The sequence below is a fragment of the Phyllobates terribilis genome, unplaced genomic scaffold (genome assembly GCF_046119375.1).
Source record: "Phyllobates terribilis strain yellow unplaced genomic scaffold, ASM4611937v1 Scaffold_13__5_contigs__length_258822181, whole genome shotgun sequence".
Lineage (NCBI taxonomy): Eukaryota > Metazoa > Chordata > Amphibia > Anura > Dendrobatidae > Phyllobates > Phyllobates terribilis.
In genome coordinates this window covers 158136930-158155718 of record NW_027362773.1, presented here as the reverse complement: position 1 = coordinate 158155718, position 18789 = coordinate 158136930, and the positions used below count along the sequence as shown (strand labels likewise).

Here is an 18789-nt window from a genome sequence, read left to right as displayed (position 1 = left end):
CTACTGCAACCTCCTGCTCTGTGGCCTCCCTTCCAACACTCTTGCACCCCTCCAATCCATACAAAACTCTGCTGCCCGAATAATCCACCTGTCCCCCCGCTATTCCCCGGCCTCTCCTCTCTGTCAATCTCTTCACTGGCTCCCCATTGCCCAGAGACTCCAGTTCAAAACCCTAACCATGACATACAAAGCCATTCACAACCTGTCTCCTCCATATATCTCTGACCTAGTCTCCCGGTACATACCTGCACGCAGCCTCCGATCCTCACAAGATCTCCTTCTCTACTCCCCTCTTATCTCCTCTTCCCACAATCGCATACAAGATTTCTCCCGTGCATCCCCCCTACTCTGGAACTCTCTACCCCAACACATCAGACTCTCGTCGACCGTGGAAACCTTCAAAAAGAGCCTGAAGACCCACCTCTTCCGACAAGCCTACAACCTGCAGTAACCACCGCTCCACCATACCGCTGCACGACCAGCCCTACCCTCACCCATCCCCTGTAGATTGTGAGCCCTCGCGGGCAGGGTCCTCGCTCCACCATACCGCTGACCGACCAGCTCTACCCTCATCTACTGTATCCTCACCCATCCCTTGTAGACTGTGAGCCCTCGCGGGCAGGGTCCTCGCTCCTCCTGTACCAGTCACCATCACATTGTGTTCAAGATTATTGTAATTGTTCTTGTATGTATACCCCTTCTTCACATGTAAAGTGCCATGGAATAAATGGCGCTATAATAATAAATAATAATAATTAATGTCCCGATGAAGGGGTCTGTGTGTCCCTGAAACGCGTTGACCACTTGCCAATAAAACTTCTACGACCATTTATACATTAAAGAGCCGCACGGCACAGGAATCCTTATTTTATCTATACATCGTATATGAACAATGGTCCGGCACGAGGGACGCAGGCAGCAGCTGCTAATTTCACACTTATCTAAGTGTTGTGCTCTATATACAGCCCCACTAAGTGTGGAGCCTATTACTGGGGGATCCAAAGAGATTTATGCTTAACCTCGATTCAAACCGTGTTGTCTTTTTCCTAAATCTATAGGTATATTATCCAGTCTCTCAATATATAAACTGAATACATGCTCACTGACAGGAGAGAAAAACCTTTGACGGGCTTCAATTCCCATTACAACCACTGGGTGGCCACATATAGACATATAGAGCACACACATCTCCCGACAGAGTATCACAAAATATTGTTTTTTAATGAAAGATGGTCACGTCGCCAAACTCTTCTCAGGATTTGTCGAGCCAAGCAGAAAGGTTAGAACAGACTCATCTGTAAGGGGGATGTCCTCATGTAAAGTATTGACTACAGGTAGGAGCAATATTAGGCTATGAGGCGATGGGAGCCCCATCAGTATATTACAGCTTACCGAAGGCATATGTGGCATAGAATCCCTTCACCTGAATGGACGTGTCACTGTGGAACTGGAGGAGAAGTGTACTTCCCGTTGACCGGATACTGGGCACGGTGATGCCTTTGCCACAATATCTGCCAATCAGAGGAGAAGTCGTCATTGGCCCGTTAAATACAAGTAGATAATCGAACGTACACGTCTTCTTATATTCCACATTAAATTCCGTCACATTCAGCGACACCTGGAATAAAAGACAGATTCCAGTTACACGGTGAATATGGAGTCAGCGGCCAACCATGAAAGTCTCCTCTTCCACTGAGAGTAGAATAAAAGCCTGACAACCAATATGGCCACAATTACACTATTCTAGGGATTGTCACCTTTATCTCCTCTAGGACTAGATTTAGAAATCTGGGAAAGTTTTACTTCCTCAATGTCTTCCAGTGCTGGTCCATATACTCACCGCAAAGCCATCCGGTGCGTTTATGACCCAGGCGCATTCCGCGGAGGCCGGGTAAGTAGCCGGGTACATGGGAGAAGTGACAACTCCTGTGGGGCTGGTGAGCAGGGCACCACAATTTACTGAAAAATAAGAGATAGATGATACATGTCTATATTAGTACCTAAGTTGGCCGTCCATATTAGTACCTAAGTTGGCCGTCTATATTAGTACCTAAGTTGGCCGTCCATATTAGTACCTAAGTTGGCCGTCTATATTAGCACCTAAGTTGGCCGTCTATATTAGTACCTAAGTTGGCCGTCTATATTAGTACCTAAGTTGGCCGTCCATATTAGTACCTAAGTTGGCCATCTATATTAGTACCTAAGTTGGCCATCTATATTAGTACCTAAGTTGGCCGTGTCTTTTTAAAGGAACCTGTCAAAAACTTTTACCCACCCCCAAACCATTAATATGATTGTGTAGCCCTCTAAAAGACAAGCCAGTCGATCCATTTACGAAACCAAAGTGCTGCTCCAGTAGCGAGAACTTGCATTTTGAAATTGCGTCTGTAAGTGCATTGGGGCGTGACGATGCACTTACAGCTTCTCAGTCTCACGCTTTATTTCCCACCTTGTAGCAACCTCCTCTGGCTGATTGACAGGTCATTTGCTGTAGTACCCGGCCATTGACCTGTCAATCAGCCGGGGGACGGGGCTGCAAGGTAGGAAATAGAGCATGAAGCTAAGAAGCTGTAAGTGCATCACCGTGCCTCAATGCATTTCTAGACAAGTTTATAACCTCAAAACGCAATTTCTTGCTGCTGGAGAAGAACATTGGAGTCATACAAGGATTAGATAACTTATCTTTACAAGGGCTACACAATCATATTAATTGCATGGGGGGGGGGTTAAAGTTTCTGACAAATTTCCTTTAAAAGAGTTGTCCAGTATGAGAAAAAAATGATTGCCTTTTTCCAAAAACAGTGCCAGTCCTGTCTACAGGTTGTGCCTGGTATTGCAGTGCAGCTCTATGTTGCAAAGCTTCAGTACCGTGCACAACCTGTAGACATAGAGGAGCTGTTTTAGAAGAAGGAAGTGATATTTCTCTTATCCTGGACACCCCTTTTATGTGCCATGACTGGCCAGTCAGTAGGGTGACCATCTGACCAATGGCCGGCCTAGATTAAGGTCTCCAGTTTTGGTGGAAATCTGACCACACCGTCAGACACTCTTATCCCATCGGACACAGGGGCCAGTCAGGGGCCAATATTGATGAATCAGGCAGAAGTCCTGTACTGTACAGCAGACCCTGTACATATCTGCGGAGGGTTCACGTACCGGTGCTGTAGGAAGAGCTGAACCCAGGGGCCTCCATGCCACCATCACTGATGAAGTCAATAAGCATGGTTCCTCCAGTAGATATCATGGAGGGCAGCTGGCCCGCTCCACAGCTCCTGTCCAGTAGTAATGGGGCCGACCTGTTTACACCGTCATAAACCCGCAGGTAATCGGAGGCGCAGTCCGGGGAGGCTTGGACATCAAAAGCGCTGAACTGCAAGAAAATCTGATCGGAAAAGATAGATCTTAGTATCAGGGGGTTAATGGGTCCTGCAGGTCAAAAAAAGGCTAATGATGAAGGGGCATCCAGGGTCGGTCCTCTCTGCGGGCAGCAGGGTACAGAGCAGGCAGAGCAGAGGGAAAGGTTTCAGAAAAACTAGTAATGCATCCATCTACACCTTCACTCACTCAGTCTGGGCTTAAGAATCCAGTGGGAGGGTCTACTCAGTGATTGACAGTTAGGAAGGCTGTAGGACCACCCACTAGACTCCTGAGGATTAGAGATTAGACTGCGTCATCAATATGTCAGGTTTACTAGTGGAGGTGGTGAGGAAGGATGTATTCAGTGTAAGGGTGCAGGGGTGCAAGCTGCACCCGATCCCTGGTGCCCGGAGACCTCTGTGCCAGAAAGGAAGGAAGGCGCCAGTATGTTGAACCGGACATTGGGGTCTGTGATCAGTGACTACAGGTGCAGTCCATGTCTCATCACTAGATCCCGGCAGTGACTGTCACCTGACCCAGGAGTCTCACCTGATTGGATGGGAGGCGAATGAGCCAAGTACAGGTGGTATTACTGGGGTAACTGTCAGGGTAATTAGGGGAAATGATTGATCCTGAAGAATTAGAAAGTAATCCCCGACACAGGCCTGCAAGAGAAATCATGTGGTTGTAGAATTTACTTCCTATACCACAACCAGTTCTTACAACACATACTTCACCAGCAGAATAGTGAGTGCAGCTCTGGAGTATAATACAGGATGTAACTCAGGATCAGTAATGTAATGTGTGTACACAGTGACTGCACCAGCAGAATAGTGAGTGCAGCTCTGGAGTATAATACAGGATGTAACTCAGGATCAGTAATGTAATGTATGTACACAGTGACTGCACCAGCAGAATAGTGAGTGCAGCTCTGGAGTATAATACAGGATGTAACTCAGGATCAGTAATGTAATGTATGTACACAGTGACTGCACCAGCAGAATAGTGAGTGCAGCTCTGGAGTATAATACAGGATGTAACTCAGGATCAGTAACGTAATGTATGTACACAGTGACTGCACCAGCAGAATAGTGAGTGCTGCTCTGGAGTATAATACAGGAGGTAACTCAGGATCAGTAATGTAATGTATGTACACAGTGACTGCACCAGCAGAATAGTGAGTGCAGCTCTGGAGTATAATACAGGATGTAACTCAGGATCAGTAATGTAATGTATGTACACAGTGACTGCACCAGCAGAATAGTGAGTGCAGCTCTGGAGTATAATACAGGATGTAACTCAGGATCAGTAATGTAATGTATGTACACAGTGACTGCACCAGCAGAATACTGAGTGCAGCTCTGGAGTATAATACAGGATGTAACTCAGGATCAGTAATGTAATGTATGTACACAGTGGCTGCACCAGCAGAATAGTGAGTGCAGCTCTGGAGTATAATACAGGATGTAACTCAGGATCAGTAATGTAATGTATGTACACAGTGACTGCAACAGCAGAATAGTGAGTGCAGCTCTGGAGTATAATACAGGATGTAAGTCAGGATCAGTAATGTAATGTATGTACACAGTGACTCCGCCAGCAGAATAGTGAGTGCAGCTCTGGAGGATAATACAGGATGTAACTCAGGATCAATAATGTAATGTATGTACACAGTGACTGCACCAGCAGAATAGTGAGTGCAGCTCTGGAGGATAATACAGGATGTAACTCAGGATCAGTAATGTAATGTGTGTACACAGTGACTGCACCAGCAGAATAGTGAGTGCAGCTCTGGAGTATAATACAGGAGGTAACTCAGGATCAGTAATGTAATGTATGTACACAGTGACTGCACCAGCAGAATAGTGAGTGCAGCTCTGGAGTATAATACAGGAGGTAACTCAGGATCAGTAATGTAATGTGTGTACACAGTGACTGCACCAGCAGAATAGTGAGTGCAGCTCTGGAGTATAATACAGGATATAACTCAGGATCAGTAATGTAATGTATGTACACAGTGACTGCATCAGCAGAATAGTGAGTGCAGCTCTGGAGTATAATACAGGATGTAACTCAGGATCAGTAATGTAATGTATGTACATAGTGATTGCACCAGCAGAATAGTGAGTGCTGCTGTGGAGTATAATACAGGATAGGTAGTGTACAGTAATGTATGTACACAGTTACCTTGTATGTAGATTCATTGTATATATAATCTGTAGAATATTATTGTTTAGTAACTTCTTACCGCATTGGTACAGCGTGTTTATTTTTATAACATCCAAGTTGCTGAGGCCGTATCTCTGTCCGATGGGCACAGAGGGGTCTGGTTTCGGTATGATAGTAGGTAGATAACTTGTTTTAGAGAAGGCGTATCTAGAGGAAAACATGTCAGCGGGATTGATTATATATACTGAGCCCGGTGTCTGGGTACATAGGTTCTCGTATTTGTGGAGTTCCTATCACAGTCAGGAGGCGCAGACAGAATAATCGCTGTAATTATGGCAGATCATGGTGCTAATCTCGGGTCGTCCCCTCCGGCCGTCACACACATGACACGTACGGCTGGAATCGAGCATTACCCTCCCATGCGGCCTCGATAATATCCGGCAGCCCCTCATTACGGGTGTTACTGATCCGCCCGGCCTTGTGCTTTCCATGTTGAATCTCATGGGGTGGCTTTTATTAGTCCGTCCAGGACCCGTTACAAATTTGAGAACAATAGGCAAACCCACTGAATTTGTCAGAATCAGACAAATTCTGAATCCGATCTGCTTAGGACGCCGCCAGAGGTGCATGGCAGCAGCCTACTCCTCTCTCCCCATTGGAAACACATGAATGCTCGCCCAGGAATTGACACCCTACTGACACTCGTTTCTCTGAAGTGGCAAGTGGTCCTCAAAGTGTTGGAGGCCATAGGATCGTCCTATAATCCAGCCCGGGTCCTTTCTATGTAGCTGAGCACACCCCTTTTATGGGGCCATAAGACATCTTTGGCCAATTCTTATCATAAGTCATCAATATCAGATCGATGGGGGTCCGACAGATGTCACCCCCACTGATCAGATATTTGTATTTCCTGTGGCAGATGAATGTACACCATGTAGTGGCCAATCTTGGCACTGCAGCTCAGATCACATTCACTTTAATAGGAGCCAAACTGCAGTACCAAGAACGGCCACTACACGGTGTACAGAGCTGTGCTTTACTGGCTCCATACACTTTGTACATCCGACCACCGGGGGAGCTGCAAACAGATGATCAGTGATCAATGTCTTAGTTCTTGACAAGGAACATGGCACAAAATCTCAATTCCTATGTATATGTATAGGGACCCTATTATGGTGCAATGACACTTAAAACTGATATAGGGCCATGATCCAACCATGTGAATGAGGCCTACGTGTATCTCCTCTTACGATGGGATGTTATCTTCTCACCTTCCATAGTGCATTACGGAGGAGTAGTCGTACGCAAGTCCTAAGTTATTGGTGTCGTACTTCAGAAAGTTCGATGCGGTTCCTGCAAAGGGGAAAAAAGTCATAAACAATAAAGCATCAGGACCTTACATGGGATTAGTTTACCTAGTGATGTCACCGGATGACATCACAGCCCCTCCAGAATGACATACCCAGAACATTACCTGGAAGGGTGTTCTCCAGTAATATGTCCACATAGTCGTCGCGGTCACTTCGGCTCTGCTCATGAGAAAATCCCAGAACGTGGTTCAGCTCATGCTGGATGGTCCCGTGTCCCAAACAGTCAATATCCAGAGATAGCGGCTGACCGCCTCCGCTCTTACCCATGGAGGACCAACATCTAGGAGAAAGCTTCATTAGTCATTATAGGACCTGGATGGCGGCACGTTTGGGAGCAGGAACATCGTCTACGTACCCACCGCTGACTGCTATCTGCAAATAATCGGATTCTGTTGTCTTATCCACGAATCGCACACAAGTGAGAGTCTCAAATTCCTGCATGGCCATTTTTATGAGTGACACAGAAGAGGCACCTGAACATAAAGTGGCAAGATTTATAAAACAGGCATTAGGGTTCATCAAGAAATATTGGAAAATACACATACGGCATGTTTGTCTGCAGCTGAAAACATTTTTAAATGGTGCATGCAATACCACGTTTCACCACAAGGTGTTACCACGAGCAGCACAAGTGTGGTAATAATTTCTATATCGCCACCTAGTGGTGGAAATATGTATTGCAGTAAATTACTTTTTTTTATTTAAGCTTGGGAATGCACAAATATGTTCACACTTTAGAAGTTATACCTATTTCATTTCGCTTTTATACTGAGCGGAAATACCAGCCACAAAGCATAGATAGGTGAGGTCATGTTTCCCGGAACAAAGCCGCCATGTTTTTCTAATCTTGGAAAATAGTAATAAGCCCCAACAGCATTTGGTAGAGTAAGGGTGTGTTCACATTGACTTTTTTGCTGAGTTTTTGAAGCATAAACTCTCCCAAAAAAATATGATTTTTGATTGCATAGTTAGAGATTATGCTCCAAAAACTCAGAAAAAAAAAATCTCTTTGTGCACGTGAAGTTTTTTGGAGTTTGTCCACTCAAAAAAATGCCTTACAAATTGTTTAAAAACATTTGAAAATTCTTCCTATTCATTTCTATTGTAAATCCACTTTGCTTGTTATTATGTTATTTTTTTTCAACTTCTGGTTTTGAAAAATTCATGGCGAGAAAAAATCAGAAAGTGCATCTGCTCCACCTGTGCACTATGCAATTAAGGGGCTGGAAAAAAAAACATTGCAGGAAAAAAAAACTCTTCCAAAATGCTTCAAAAACTTTTCAAAACTGCACCAGGAAATTGAAAAACTTCTCAAAAACCTCCCCCAAAGAAGGAGAGTTTGCTAAAGAGGTTACCACTAGAAAACCCGTTGGTTTTGACCACCTTAATAAACCTTCATGTGCACATAGCCTGCAGCAGGGGGCGCTATTATAATACTCACGGAAATCAGATGAAATGATATACGGCACATTGACAATTCCAGCGCCGTTCTTACTCCATCTACACGTATCGTTATCACACTTTATGGCGCTGCGACCAATATCTAGGGCAATGTCCCCTTCATACAATGGTATTTTGCTACCTGGTGACAGACACACTTCAGTATCAGATTGATTTACAGATACAGAACTCACTGACATATGAATCTCAAATCATCGTACATTTTAAATTATATAGATATCTTCAAAAACATTTTTTTTAATGCATGTATTTTGGGCTACAAATAACTTTTGCAGTTGGGTTGCATACAAATTTTCTTGCACCTTTTAGTTGTTTGTTTATCTGCACATTACTGGCTGCAGAATAAGTTAACTGAGAATCCGTCAGTGAGCTCGTTCTAATAGAGAGTTTGTAACTTTTATCCGTCTTTTTTTCTGAACTCCTCTGTGCTGATTCTTGACCATACACCACATCAAAGTTGAGCTGAACTTTGATGTGGTCGTTATCCAGAAGAGGGCAGTTCAGAAAAACACATTGGGGCCAATTCATCAGTTGCATTTTTCTAAGCATCTTCTCTTCTTTGTCTTGTGGTTTTATTAGCCATTTTTGTTCCAGCTTCTTCAACAATGAATTTTGCTCGGAATTAAAGATGTTCTTTTTTTTTTTTAGATTTTTTTAGACCGAAAATTCGCACGCTCCTTTAAAATGTCGCACGTTAGTTTTCACCAGAGCAAAAAATAAAAGTAGACACATTTTTTTACTTCCCCTAGGGAGTAAAATTGGCCAAAAAAATATTTGTGACATTTTGAAAAGTCACAAATAATGAAAAAGGCTAAAACATCTGGATGACCAAAATCATAATGCCGGATTAAAAAGAAAAAAAAAAACAGACAAAACCATGAAAATGTTATCTTAAAAAAAAAAAAGCTCAAATAAAATAATAAATAAACTGCAAATATAAAAGTCACAATTAAAACTATTTTTACTCCAGAAGAATAGTGCAAAAACAATGATAAATCTGAGCCAAAGAGTTGCGAACTCCTTGCAAAATTAATTGTTTTAGCCCAAAATATATACATTTAAGTAAAAAATAAAAACACAAAGAACAATTTTCCTCTAAACCCAATTTTTTGTGTCAATGAATGTCCCAGTCCAGGAAAACCGGATCTGTGTGTGTATGCAAAAAAGATACATTTACTATAAACCAGCAACATTGTTCATATATAGATCCATTATTCTTAGGGAAGACAACCCCGGTCCCGAGGACCCTCCTTCACCTTGCCAACATGGATTTCTACCCTTTCTAGTTCTGTGGAGAAGAAAGGAACTACAGACTCATCACTGAACTCACTGACGACCAAGACAACCTTTTTGTAATTGGGGATTTCATTCTCCATCATGACCTTTTTCTGGGGTGGGGAGTATAGACAATTCTCCGTTTAATGTGGGGTCGAACAATTGACATTTATGTCTCTACCTTTGTTGGAAGCTGAGATAATGCTGAAAACATCCGGAGGCTTAACTTCTGGAACTTCCTTCATATTCTCTGTTGATACGGAAAAAAAAAAATAGCAAAAAATAGTCTATATCCATTGATCATGGGAGTAGTAGTCCTTATAACTTTTGTAATTTACATATGCAAAGAAATATTAGGCTAGAACAGGCCATCAATTTCTGATCCATCGGAAAGGGGGGCGACCTCTGTTGGGGGTTGACCTCTGTTAGGTTTAGCTTAACATTCTGAGTCATTCTGATGTTCCCTCTCCTCCCTCACAGAATGCAGCATAGAAGACACAGAGATGCCACATCTGCTCTACCCACACCTTCCCTTTTTAACTGCCAGTACCAGCTACTTACTACCTCCCTGCACCTGCACCTCCGCACCCAACCCTATCCATCATCCACTTCTGCTATTTACTTCCTCTCTGTATCTACATTTCCCACCCTTGCGCTTCCAAACCATCTGCTATTTACTTCCTCCTTGCAGCTGCACACTCCACGCCTCCCTCCATCTGCTATTTAATTCTTCCCTGCAGCTGAACACCACACTCCTCCACTTCTTCCCTATCTACTATGTATTTCCTCCCCACCCCTGTACACCTCACCTCTCTCCTTTCATTCTTTACTTCTTCCTTGCATCTGCACACCCCATACCTTCACTTCCTACCTGTCTGCTATTTACTTCCTCCCTGCAGCTGCACACCCCACATCTCTCCTTCCTACCAGTCTGCTGCTTACTTCTTCCCTGCAGTTGTACATCCCACCTCTCTCCTTCCTACCTCTCTGTTATTTACTTCTGCCCTGCAGCTGCACACCCCACCTCTATCCTTCCTACCTGTCTGCTATTTACTACTTCCCTGCAGCTACACACCCCACCTCTCTCCTTCCTACCTGTCAGTTATTTACTGCTTCCCTACAGCTGCACACCCCATCTCTATCTTTCTACCTGTCTGCTATTTACTGCTTCCCTGCAGCTGCACACCCCACCTCTTTCCTCCCTGTCTGCTATTTACTACTTCCCTGCAGCTGCACACCCCACCTCTCTCCTCCCTACCTGTCTGTTATTTACTACTTTCCGGCAGCTGCACACCCCACCTCTCTCCTTCCTACCTGTCTGTTATTTACTACTTCCCGGCAGCTGCACACCCCACCTCTCTCCTTCCTACCTGTCTGCTATTTACTACTTCTCTGCAGCTGCACACCCCACCTCTCTCCTCCCTACCTGTCTGGTATTTACTACTTCCCTGCAGCTGCACACCCCACCTCTCTCCTCCCTACCTGTCTGGTATTTACTACTTCCCTGCAGCTGCACACCCCACCTCTATCCTTCCTACCTGTCTGCTATTTACTGCTTCCCTGCAGCTGCACACCCCACCTCTCTCATCCCTACCTGTCTGCTATTTACTACTTCTCTGCAGCTGCACACCCCACCTCTCTCCTCCCTACCTGTCTGTTATTTACTTCTCCCTTGCAGCTGCACACCCCACCTCTATCCTTCCTACCTGTCTGCTATTTACTGCTTCCCTGCAGCTGCACACCCTACCTCTCTCCTCCCTACCTATCTGCTATTTACTACTTCTCTGCAGCTGCATACCCCACCTCTCTCCTCACTACCTGTCTGTTATTTACTTCTCCCCTACAGCTGCACACCCCACCTATATCCTTACTCCCTGTCTGTTATTTACTACTTCCTGGCAGCTGCACACCCCACCTCTATCCTTCCTACCTGTCTGCTATTTACTGCTTCCCTGCAGCTGCACACCCCACCTCTCTCCTCCCTACCTGTCTGTTATTTACTTCTCCCCTGCAGCTGCACACCCCACCTCTCTCCTCCCTACCTGTCTGTTATTTACTACTTCCCGGCAGCTGCACACCCCACCTCTCTCCTCCCTACCTGTCTGGTATTTACTACTTCCCTGCAGCTGCACACCCCACCTCTCTCCTTCCTACCTGTCTGTTATTTACTACTTCCCGACAGCTGCACACCCCACCTCTCTCCTCCCTACCTGTCTGTAATTTACTACTTCCCTGCAGCTGCACACCCCACCTCTCTCCTTCCTACCTGTCTGTTATTTACTACTTCCCTGCAGCTGCACACCCCACCTCTCTTCTCCCTACCTGTCTGTTATTTACTACTTCCTGGCAGCTGCACACCCCACCTCTCTCCTTCCTACCTGTCTGTTATTTACTACTTCCCTGCAGCTGCACACCCCACCTCTCTTCTCCCTACCTGTCTGTTATTTACTACTTCCTGGCAGCTGCACACCCCACCTCTCTTCTCCCTACCTGTCTGTTATTTACTACTTCCCTGCAGCTGCACACCCCACCTCTCTTCTCCCTACCTGTCTGTTATTTACTACTTCCTGGCAGCTGCACACCCCACCTCTCTTCTTCCTACCTGCCTGCTATTTACTACTTCCCTGCAGCTGCACACCCCACCTCTCTCCTCCCTACCTGTCTGTTATTTACTACTTCCCAGCAGCTGCACACCCCACCTTTCTCCTCCCTACCTGTCTGTTATTTACTACTTCCCGGCAGCTGCACACCCCACCTCTCTCCTCCCTTCCTGTCTGTTATTTACTACTTCCCTGCAGCTGCACACCCCACCTCTCTCCTCCCTACCTGTCTGTTATTTACTACTTCCCTGCAGCTGCACACCCCACCTCTCTCCTCCCTACCTGTCTATTATTTACTACTTCCCAGCAGCAGCACACCCCACTTCTCTCTTTCCTACCTGTCTGTTATTTACTACTTCCCTGCAGCTGCACACCCCACCTCTCTCCTCCCTACCTGTCTGTTATTTACTACTTCCCGGCAGCTGCACACCCCACCTCTCTCCTCCCTACCTGTCTGTTATTTACTACTTCCCGGCAGCTGCACACCCCACCTCTCTCCTCCCTACCTGTCTGTTATTTACTACTTCCCGGCAGCTGCACACCCCACCTCTCTCCTCCCTTCCTGTCTGTTATTTACTACTTCCCGGCAGCTGCACACCCCTCCTCTCTCCTCCCTACCTGTCTGTTATTTACTACTTCCCGGCAGCTGCACACCCCACTTCTCTCCTCCCTACCTGTCTGTTATTTACTACTTCCCGGCAGCTGCACACCCCACCTCTCTCCTCCCTTCCTGTCTGTTATTTACTACTTCCCGGCAGCTGCACACCCCTCCTCTCTCCTCCCTACCTGTCTGTTATTTACTACTTCCCGGCAGCTGCACACCCCTCCTCTCTCCTCCCTACCTGTCTGTTATTTACTACTTCCCTGCAGCTGCACACCCCACTTCTCTCTTTCCTACCTGTCTGTTATTTACTACTTCCCTGCAGCTGCACACCCCACCTCTCTCCTCCCTACCTGTCTGTTATTTACTACTTCCTGGCAGCTGCACACCCCACCTCTCTCCTCCCTACCTGTCTGTTATTTACTACTTCCCGGCAGCTGCACACCCCACCTCTCTCCTCCCTAACTGTCTGTTATTTACTACTTCCCGGCAGCTGCACACCCCACCTCTCTCCTCCCTACCTGTCTGTTATTTACTACTTCCCGGCAGCTGCACACCCCACCTCTCTCCTCCCTACCTGTCTGTTATTTACTACTTCCCGGCAGCTGCACACCCCACCTCTCTCCTCCCTACCTATCTGCTATTTACCTCTTCCCTGCAGCTTCATACCCCACCTCTCCTCTTCCTCCTTCTTTGCTATTTTCACATTACAATATGTTTAATATTGATTTTTTTTAACTTTTACAGGGAAGAACTACAATATTTTGCACAATGTCATAAATTTGCAAAATAAATTGCAGCATCAACTGATAAATCATTTACTGACCTTTCTTACTCATTGCTTCGAAGTTGATCTGGAATGAATAAACAAGCAGAAATGGATAAGATGTAGCTTTATATAATTCTGATTATTTACAGATAGTACCAATATATACAGTGTATACATGGTGGAGACACCTTCTTAAAGGGTTGTTCGAAAAAAAAACCAAATTGATAGGGGATAACTTGCTGATTCTTGGGGGTCTGACAAATGGTACCCTCTATGATCCCAAAATTGGGGCTCTGGAACTTTGCAGCCCCATCCAGAATAGACAGAGGTGCACATACTCAGCCTCCACTCCATTCATTGTCTTTGTGATGGCCAGAACAAGCCAAGTGCTACGCTTTGCAGTCCCATAGACAATGAGTGGAGCATGCACAGGATGGAGCGGCACTGTCCCGTTCTCAGGGTTCCTGAGCTCTGATCTTGGTTTCGCTGTGGCTCCATGTTATTCCCTATCCGTAACTTGTTTATTTGGGAATGATCCTTTAAAGGGACGTCGTACCTGAACATTTCTGCTTTTTAAATGCAGCCGCCCTGAAGATCATCTGATCGCTATAGCATTATATAGGGGTGACACAAATGAATATGCTGCAATGTTATATATAGTTGTGCCAACTTCCAGGAGAACTTTCAGCTCCGGCTAATAGAGGGGATCTTCAGTGGTGGACTCTCCCCTATGAAATCTATATGGTCTAAGTATATGGACAGATAGAACAATCCCTTAAAGAAGGACATATATGTATCAAAGCCTCTGGTTCAATGGAGTCTTGTAGTCTTCTTACCTGCAGTGGCCATCCGGAGGATGCCTGGACCATGCAAGCCAGGAGAATGAAAGATATCCTTCTGTTCGTTCTTTTGGGGACCATCCTGCAGGGACTGTGATGACTTCTCTGTACTTCATGCAATATTTCAGTATTGCTCTAAACCTATTTTCCAGCCTCCAGACATAACCTTTATAGTCCCATCCTGAGATGTCACCGACCAATCAGTTATCAGGATGAGGATGACATGATGCAAAGTTTAATGGCCCCTGGCTCTCAGTGAGTAGCTTCACTGGATAAAGACGCTGAGATGATGGGTGAGGTAGTAATTATATCTGAATCCATTCATTTCCCGACTGCTGAACAAATTGCAATTTTGCAAAGTGTTGATAATGGTAACCTAGAGGCGAGGCTCAGGCACGGGTTTTATTATTGATCTGCATTGGGCAGCAACACGCATGAAAAATAAACTGAATTACATCTGGATTTACAGATTCGCGGCATAGCCCTTATAGAAATCTGAGGGTGCTGAATTACAGCTCAGAGGTTGCATGAGGAGTTATAATAGATTCATATGCCTAATGCTCAATGCCCGCATACTGCATCTTACTCCAATATAGGTCCACATGGAGGAATCAAAGCATATTTGCACCAGTTTTGTTACTGTTACTCCCCTGTCCCGCACCAGACCCTGCTCCCTTCTTCTATGGCCACCTCCCTTTGCTGTTGTCCACGCCAGGTTTCTCAGCTAACCCAGCAAACTCCACTGACTCCATCACCCTAGGCCTTTTATAGCAGAGCTAAGGTGTTTAGGTATTAAGTAGTATTGTCCACAGTTGTCCTAAGTTGATCAGAGGATTTCATCTACCTCACTTGCTGAGCTCCAGTCAGGTATCAGTCATCATCTCAGCTTCTCCAGACCACCTTGCTTTATCCAGCGTTATATTAGCAAGCTAAGTCCAACTTACTAGGTGTTGCCTACATCTACCTCTCAGCACGCAAGTTACAAACTCCTTTCAATAGTTCTCAGTCCTGTTCACACCTGGCTTCTGCAATCTAGAGAATACATCTCTTCAAGCAGGTCTCTAAACTGCATTTACTACTCTGATACATCACCACTATTAACTATTGCCCTGCTGGAAGAAAACATTTTGCATTGCTTCTCTGTCACACTGCTGCTGTTATCCATTGCCCTGCTGGAAGATACCAGATTGCATTTATATTTCATTGCTGTTTAACCATTGCACTGCTGGAAGATACCAAACTGCATTTATACTTCTATTACATTTCTGCTGTTAACCATTGCGCTGCTGGTAGATACCACACTGCATCTATAGTTCTACTACATTTCTGCTGTTAACCATTGCCCTACTGGTAGATACCACACTGCATTTATACTTCTATTACATTAGTGCTGTTAACCATTGCCCTGTCAGAAGATACTAGACTGCATTCCTGGGATTAACTACTTTCCTGCCTGAAAATACCAGTTTCCGGTATCCACAGAGCTGGCTGTTTAATCAATGTTACCTGCTCGACTTGTTTGTCTATCGTCCTGCATACCCTGCTGACCAAGTCCGCAATGATCCTTGCGTTCTACGTCAAGATTGGCTCCACTGCACCGACGCTTACAGTCCGTGCTGTTCACCCAAGCCTACGACTTATAGAATCCACCTCATGAGGTGAGCCTATAGTAATTTTCTTTTGCTGCACATTTTTCTTCTTTTTTTTTTAAGATTTCACATGCCACATATTGTTGCATTTTACATAGGAAAAGGCTCCTTAGTGGTTTAGGTTTATGCCTTGCAAATTTTTCAAGGGAAAAAGGAAATTAATATGACAAAAAAGTAATAGATAATAGACAGATAATAGATAGATAGCATGAGAGAGGGAGAGAAAAGATAAATATATATATAAAGAGGGAGAAAAATGAGGAAGAGAAAGAGATATATAGATATGAGATAGAAAATAGATAAATAGATAATAGATAGATAATAGAAAGATATATAGATAATAGATAGATAATAGATAGATAGATGATAGATAATAGATAGATAATATATAGATGATAGATAATAAATAGATAATAGATAGATGATAGATAATAGATAACTAATAGATCGATAATAGATAGATAATAGATAGATGATAGATAATAGATAGATAATAGATGATAGATACATAATAGATAGATAATAGATAGATAGATAGATAATAGATAGATAATAGATAGATAATAGATAGATAATAGATGATAGATACATAATAGATAGATAATAGATAGATGATAGATAGATAATAGATAGATAGATAATAGATAGATAATAGATAGATAGATGATAGATGATAGATAGATAATAGATAGATAGATAATAGATAGATAATAGATAGATAATAGATAGATAGTATAGATGAGTGAATCAATTTGACGCAAATAGAAATCATGTGGAAATTTTGAAAATTTGCAGGACCAAGCGAATTTGTTACAATTTGTCCTTTGATACATGCAAATCACCAAAACAACCTGGTGCCATTTTGAACCGTGTAGAAGATTGCAAATACCAAGGAAGACTCATGTGACCTCAGTTGTGGCCGGTCGGGCTTCCCCATAATACCTTGCAGCTTTCACATCACATGGTATAGGACAGCCATTCAGGATGGACTATCATAGTCCGTATAAAAACAGAGGCAGGGAATGCAGCAGCCATACTGGGTTGACTCTGGACAGTGAGATGACGTTAGAGCTCATAGCTCAGAAATAGAGATTGGGAGAGAAAGCCATAAAACACTGAAGAAACGGCTCAGATAGTGTGTGACAGCACAGCAGAGGAGAACAGCGACCATCCGTTTACCCATAGCTATGTATGTGGCCATCACTTTGACATTACTAAGGCTGTATTTGCATTAAAAGATTATGGCAGGTGGAACAAATCCTATTATGGGGTTACTTATCACATTAGTTATGGAGCTGTGCAGGGAGGCGACAATTACCAGGGCAGCAGCAGGTGCAGCACTCCTCACCTATGAGGCTGGACTGCACTATGGAGCCTTTTCCAATGTAAAATGGAATAATATGAGGCATGTGACCAAATCTTAAGAAAAGAAGAAAAATGTGCAGCAACTCAAATCATTCAACTATTAGAAAATCTGGAATAGTGAACTGATTGGATCATGCCAACCATGATCAAGGTATTGAAGCAGTATATACAATACTAAGGGTGCTTTCACATTGCGTTCTGTGTCCCCATCGGGGCATACGTCCTAAAAGTCCCCGCAAACTGGGGTCCGAACGTATGCATTGACGGGGGCAATAGACCGCAATGGTGACGGCAGAGCAAATGCGTACTCTACCGTGCACTTTTTTGGGGAGTGTACGCCCACAGGAGGCAGACACTCAGACATAAGCTGTTGTGTCTGAGTGTCCGCCTCCTGTTGGAGGCACGGCAGAGCGCGCGTTCGCTCTGCCGTCACCATTGCGGTCTATTGCCCCCGTCATTGCATACGTCCGGAACCCATTTTGCGGGGAATTTTAGGACGTATGCCCCGACGGAGACACAGAACGCAATGTGAAAGCACCCTTAATCTAGCAATTTACTAAAGGATCAAATTCAGTTTATTATTGATGCCATCAGATTCATATTAAGTCACAATTATCTTTACTTTTATGATGATTTTTTTTAATTCAAAGGGAAGGTACCGTAATGGGCACCACGTTTGCCCCCAGTTACACTAACTTATTTATGACCCACTAGGAAAATGATATCATCCAGCTGGACCTGGTGCTCTGGCGCAGATATATCGATGACAACATTTTGATTTGGGATAGATCTGAAATGGACCCGATTAACTGGACCTGATTGATAATGTATTGTAATCACTGGCATTTGCATGTTATATTTTAATTGACTTTCACCTTTACTTGATGCACAGCCAAAAATGGAACAAAAAAATACTTGCTGTTTTGTTGGTTTCCGATGCGGTTGTGTTTTTTTTCTGTGATTATTAGAACGACTGTAACAGAAGTATCAATCACTACATCCGCAACAGCTCAAATTATTAAATGATTCCATTACACAAGCTTGTACAGCGAATCCCAGAATGTCAGCAATGCTGCTTGTGCTTGTATCGCCTCCTTCAAAAAAAAAATAAAAAATGAAAATTTGGTCAAAAACTTTTTATCTATCCCAAAATGAAATCCACAAAAACAACTGCTCGTCCCACAAAAAAAAAAACAATCCCTCATGCGCTTCAGGAAATGTTATAGCTGTTTGAATGCAGAAGCTCTAATATTTTTCTTTTCAAAAGATTTTTTTTTTTTTTACTTTGGAAAAGTCACGTCATATATAATGCTGGAAAAACATTGCAAGTATTT

General features: G+C 44.0%; 1 protein-coding gene across 1 annotated transcript; it reads right to left on the bottom strand.

Annotated features, from left to right (window-relative positions):
* Positions 1 to 1381: 1381 nt before the first annotated feature.
* LOC141173628 (embryonic protein UVS.2-like) lies at positions 1382 to 13672 on the bottom strand. Its single transcript, XM_073657930.1, has 11 exons — positions 13660 to 13672; positions 9814 to 9882; positions 8338 to 8478; positions 7252 to 7369; positions 7001 to 7176; positions 6798 to 6879; positions 5606 to 5733; positions 3907 to 4022; positions 3157 to 3382; positions 1841 to 1959; positions 1382 to 1618 (listed from the first exon to the last, which is right to left on the bottom strand). The coding sequence occupies exons 1-11, from the start codon at positions 13670 to 13672 to the stop codon at positions 1382 to 1384; spliced, it is 1425 nt and encodes a 474-aa protein (XP_073514031.1).
* Between the last annotated feature and the right edge of the window lie 5117 nt (positions 13673 to 18789).

Excerpts from the sequence above, each read along its gene's own strand:
- LOC141173628 (XM_073657930.1), bottom strand. Across the intron at positions 7,370-8,337 it reads TATCATTTCATCTGATTTCC|GTGCCTCTTCTGTGTCACTC; the intron begins GTGAGTATTATA and ends CTTTATGTTCAG. Across the intron at positions 4,023-5,605 it reads AAACACGCTGTACCAATGCG|GCCTGTGTCGGGGATTACTT; the intron begins GTAAGAAGTTAC and ends TTTCTCTTGCAG.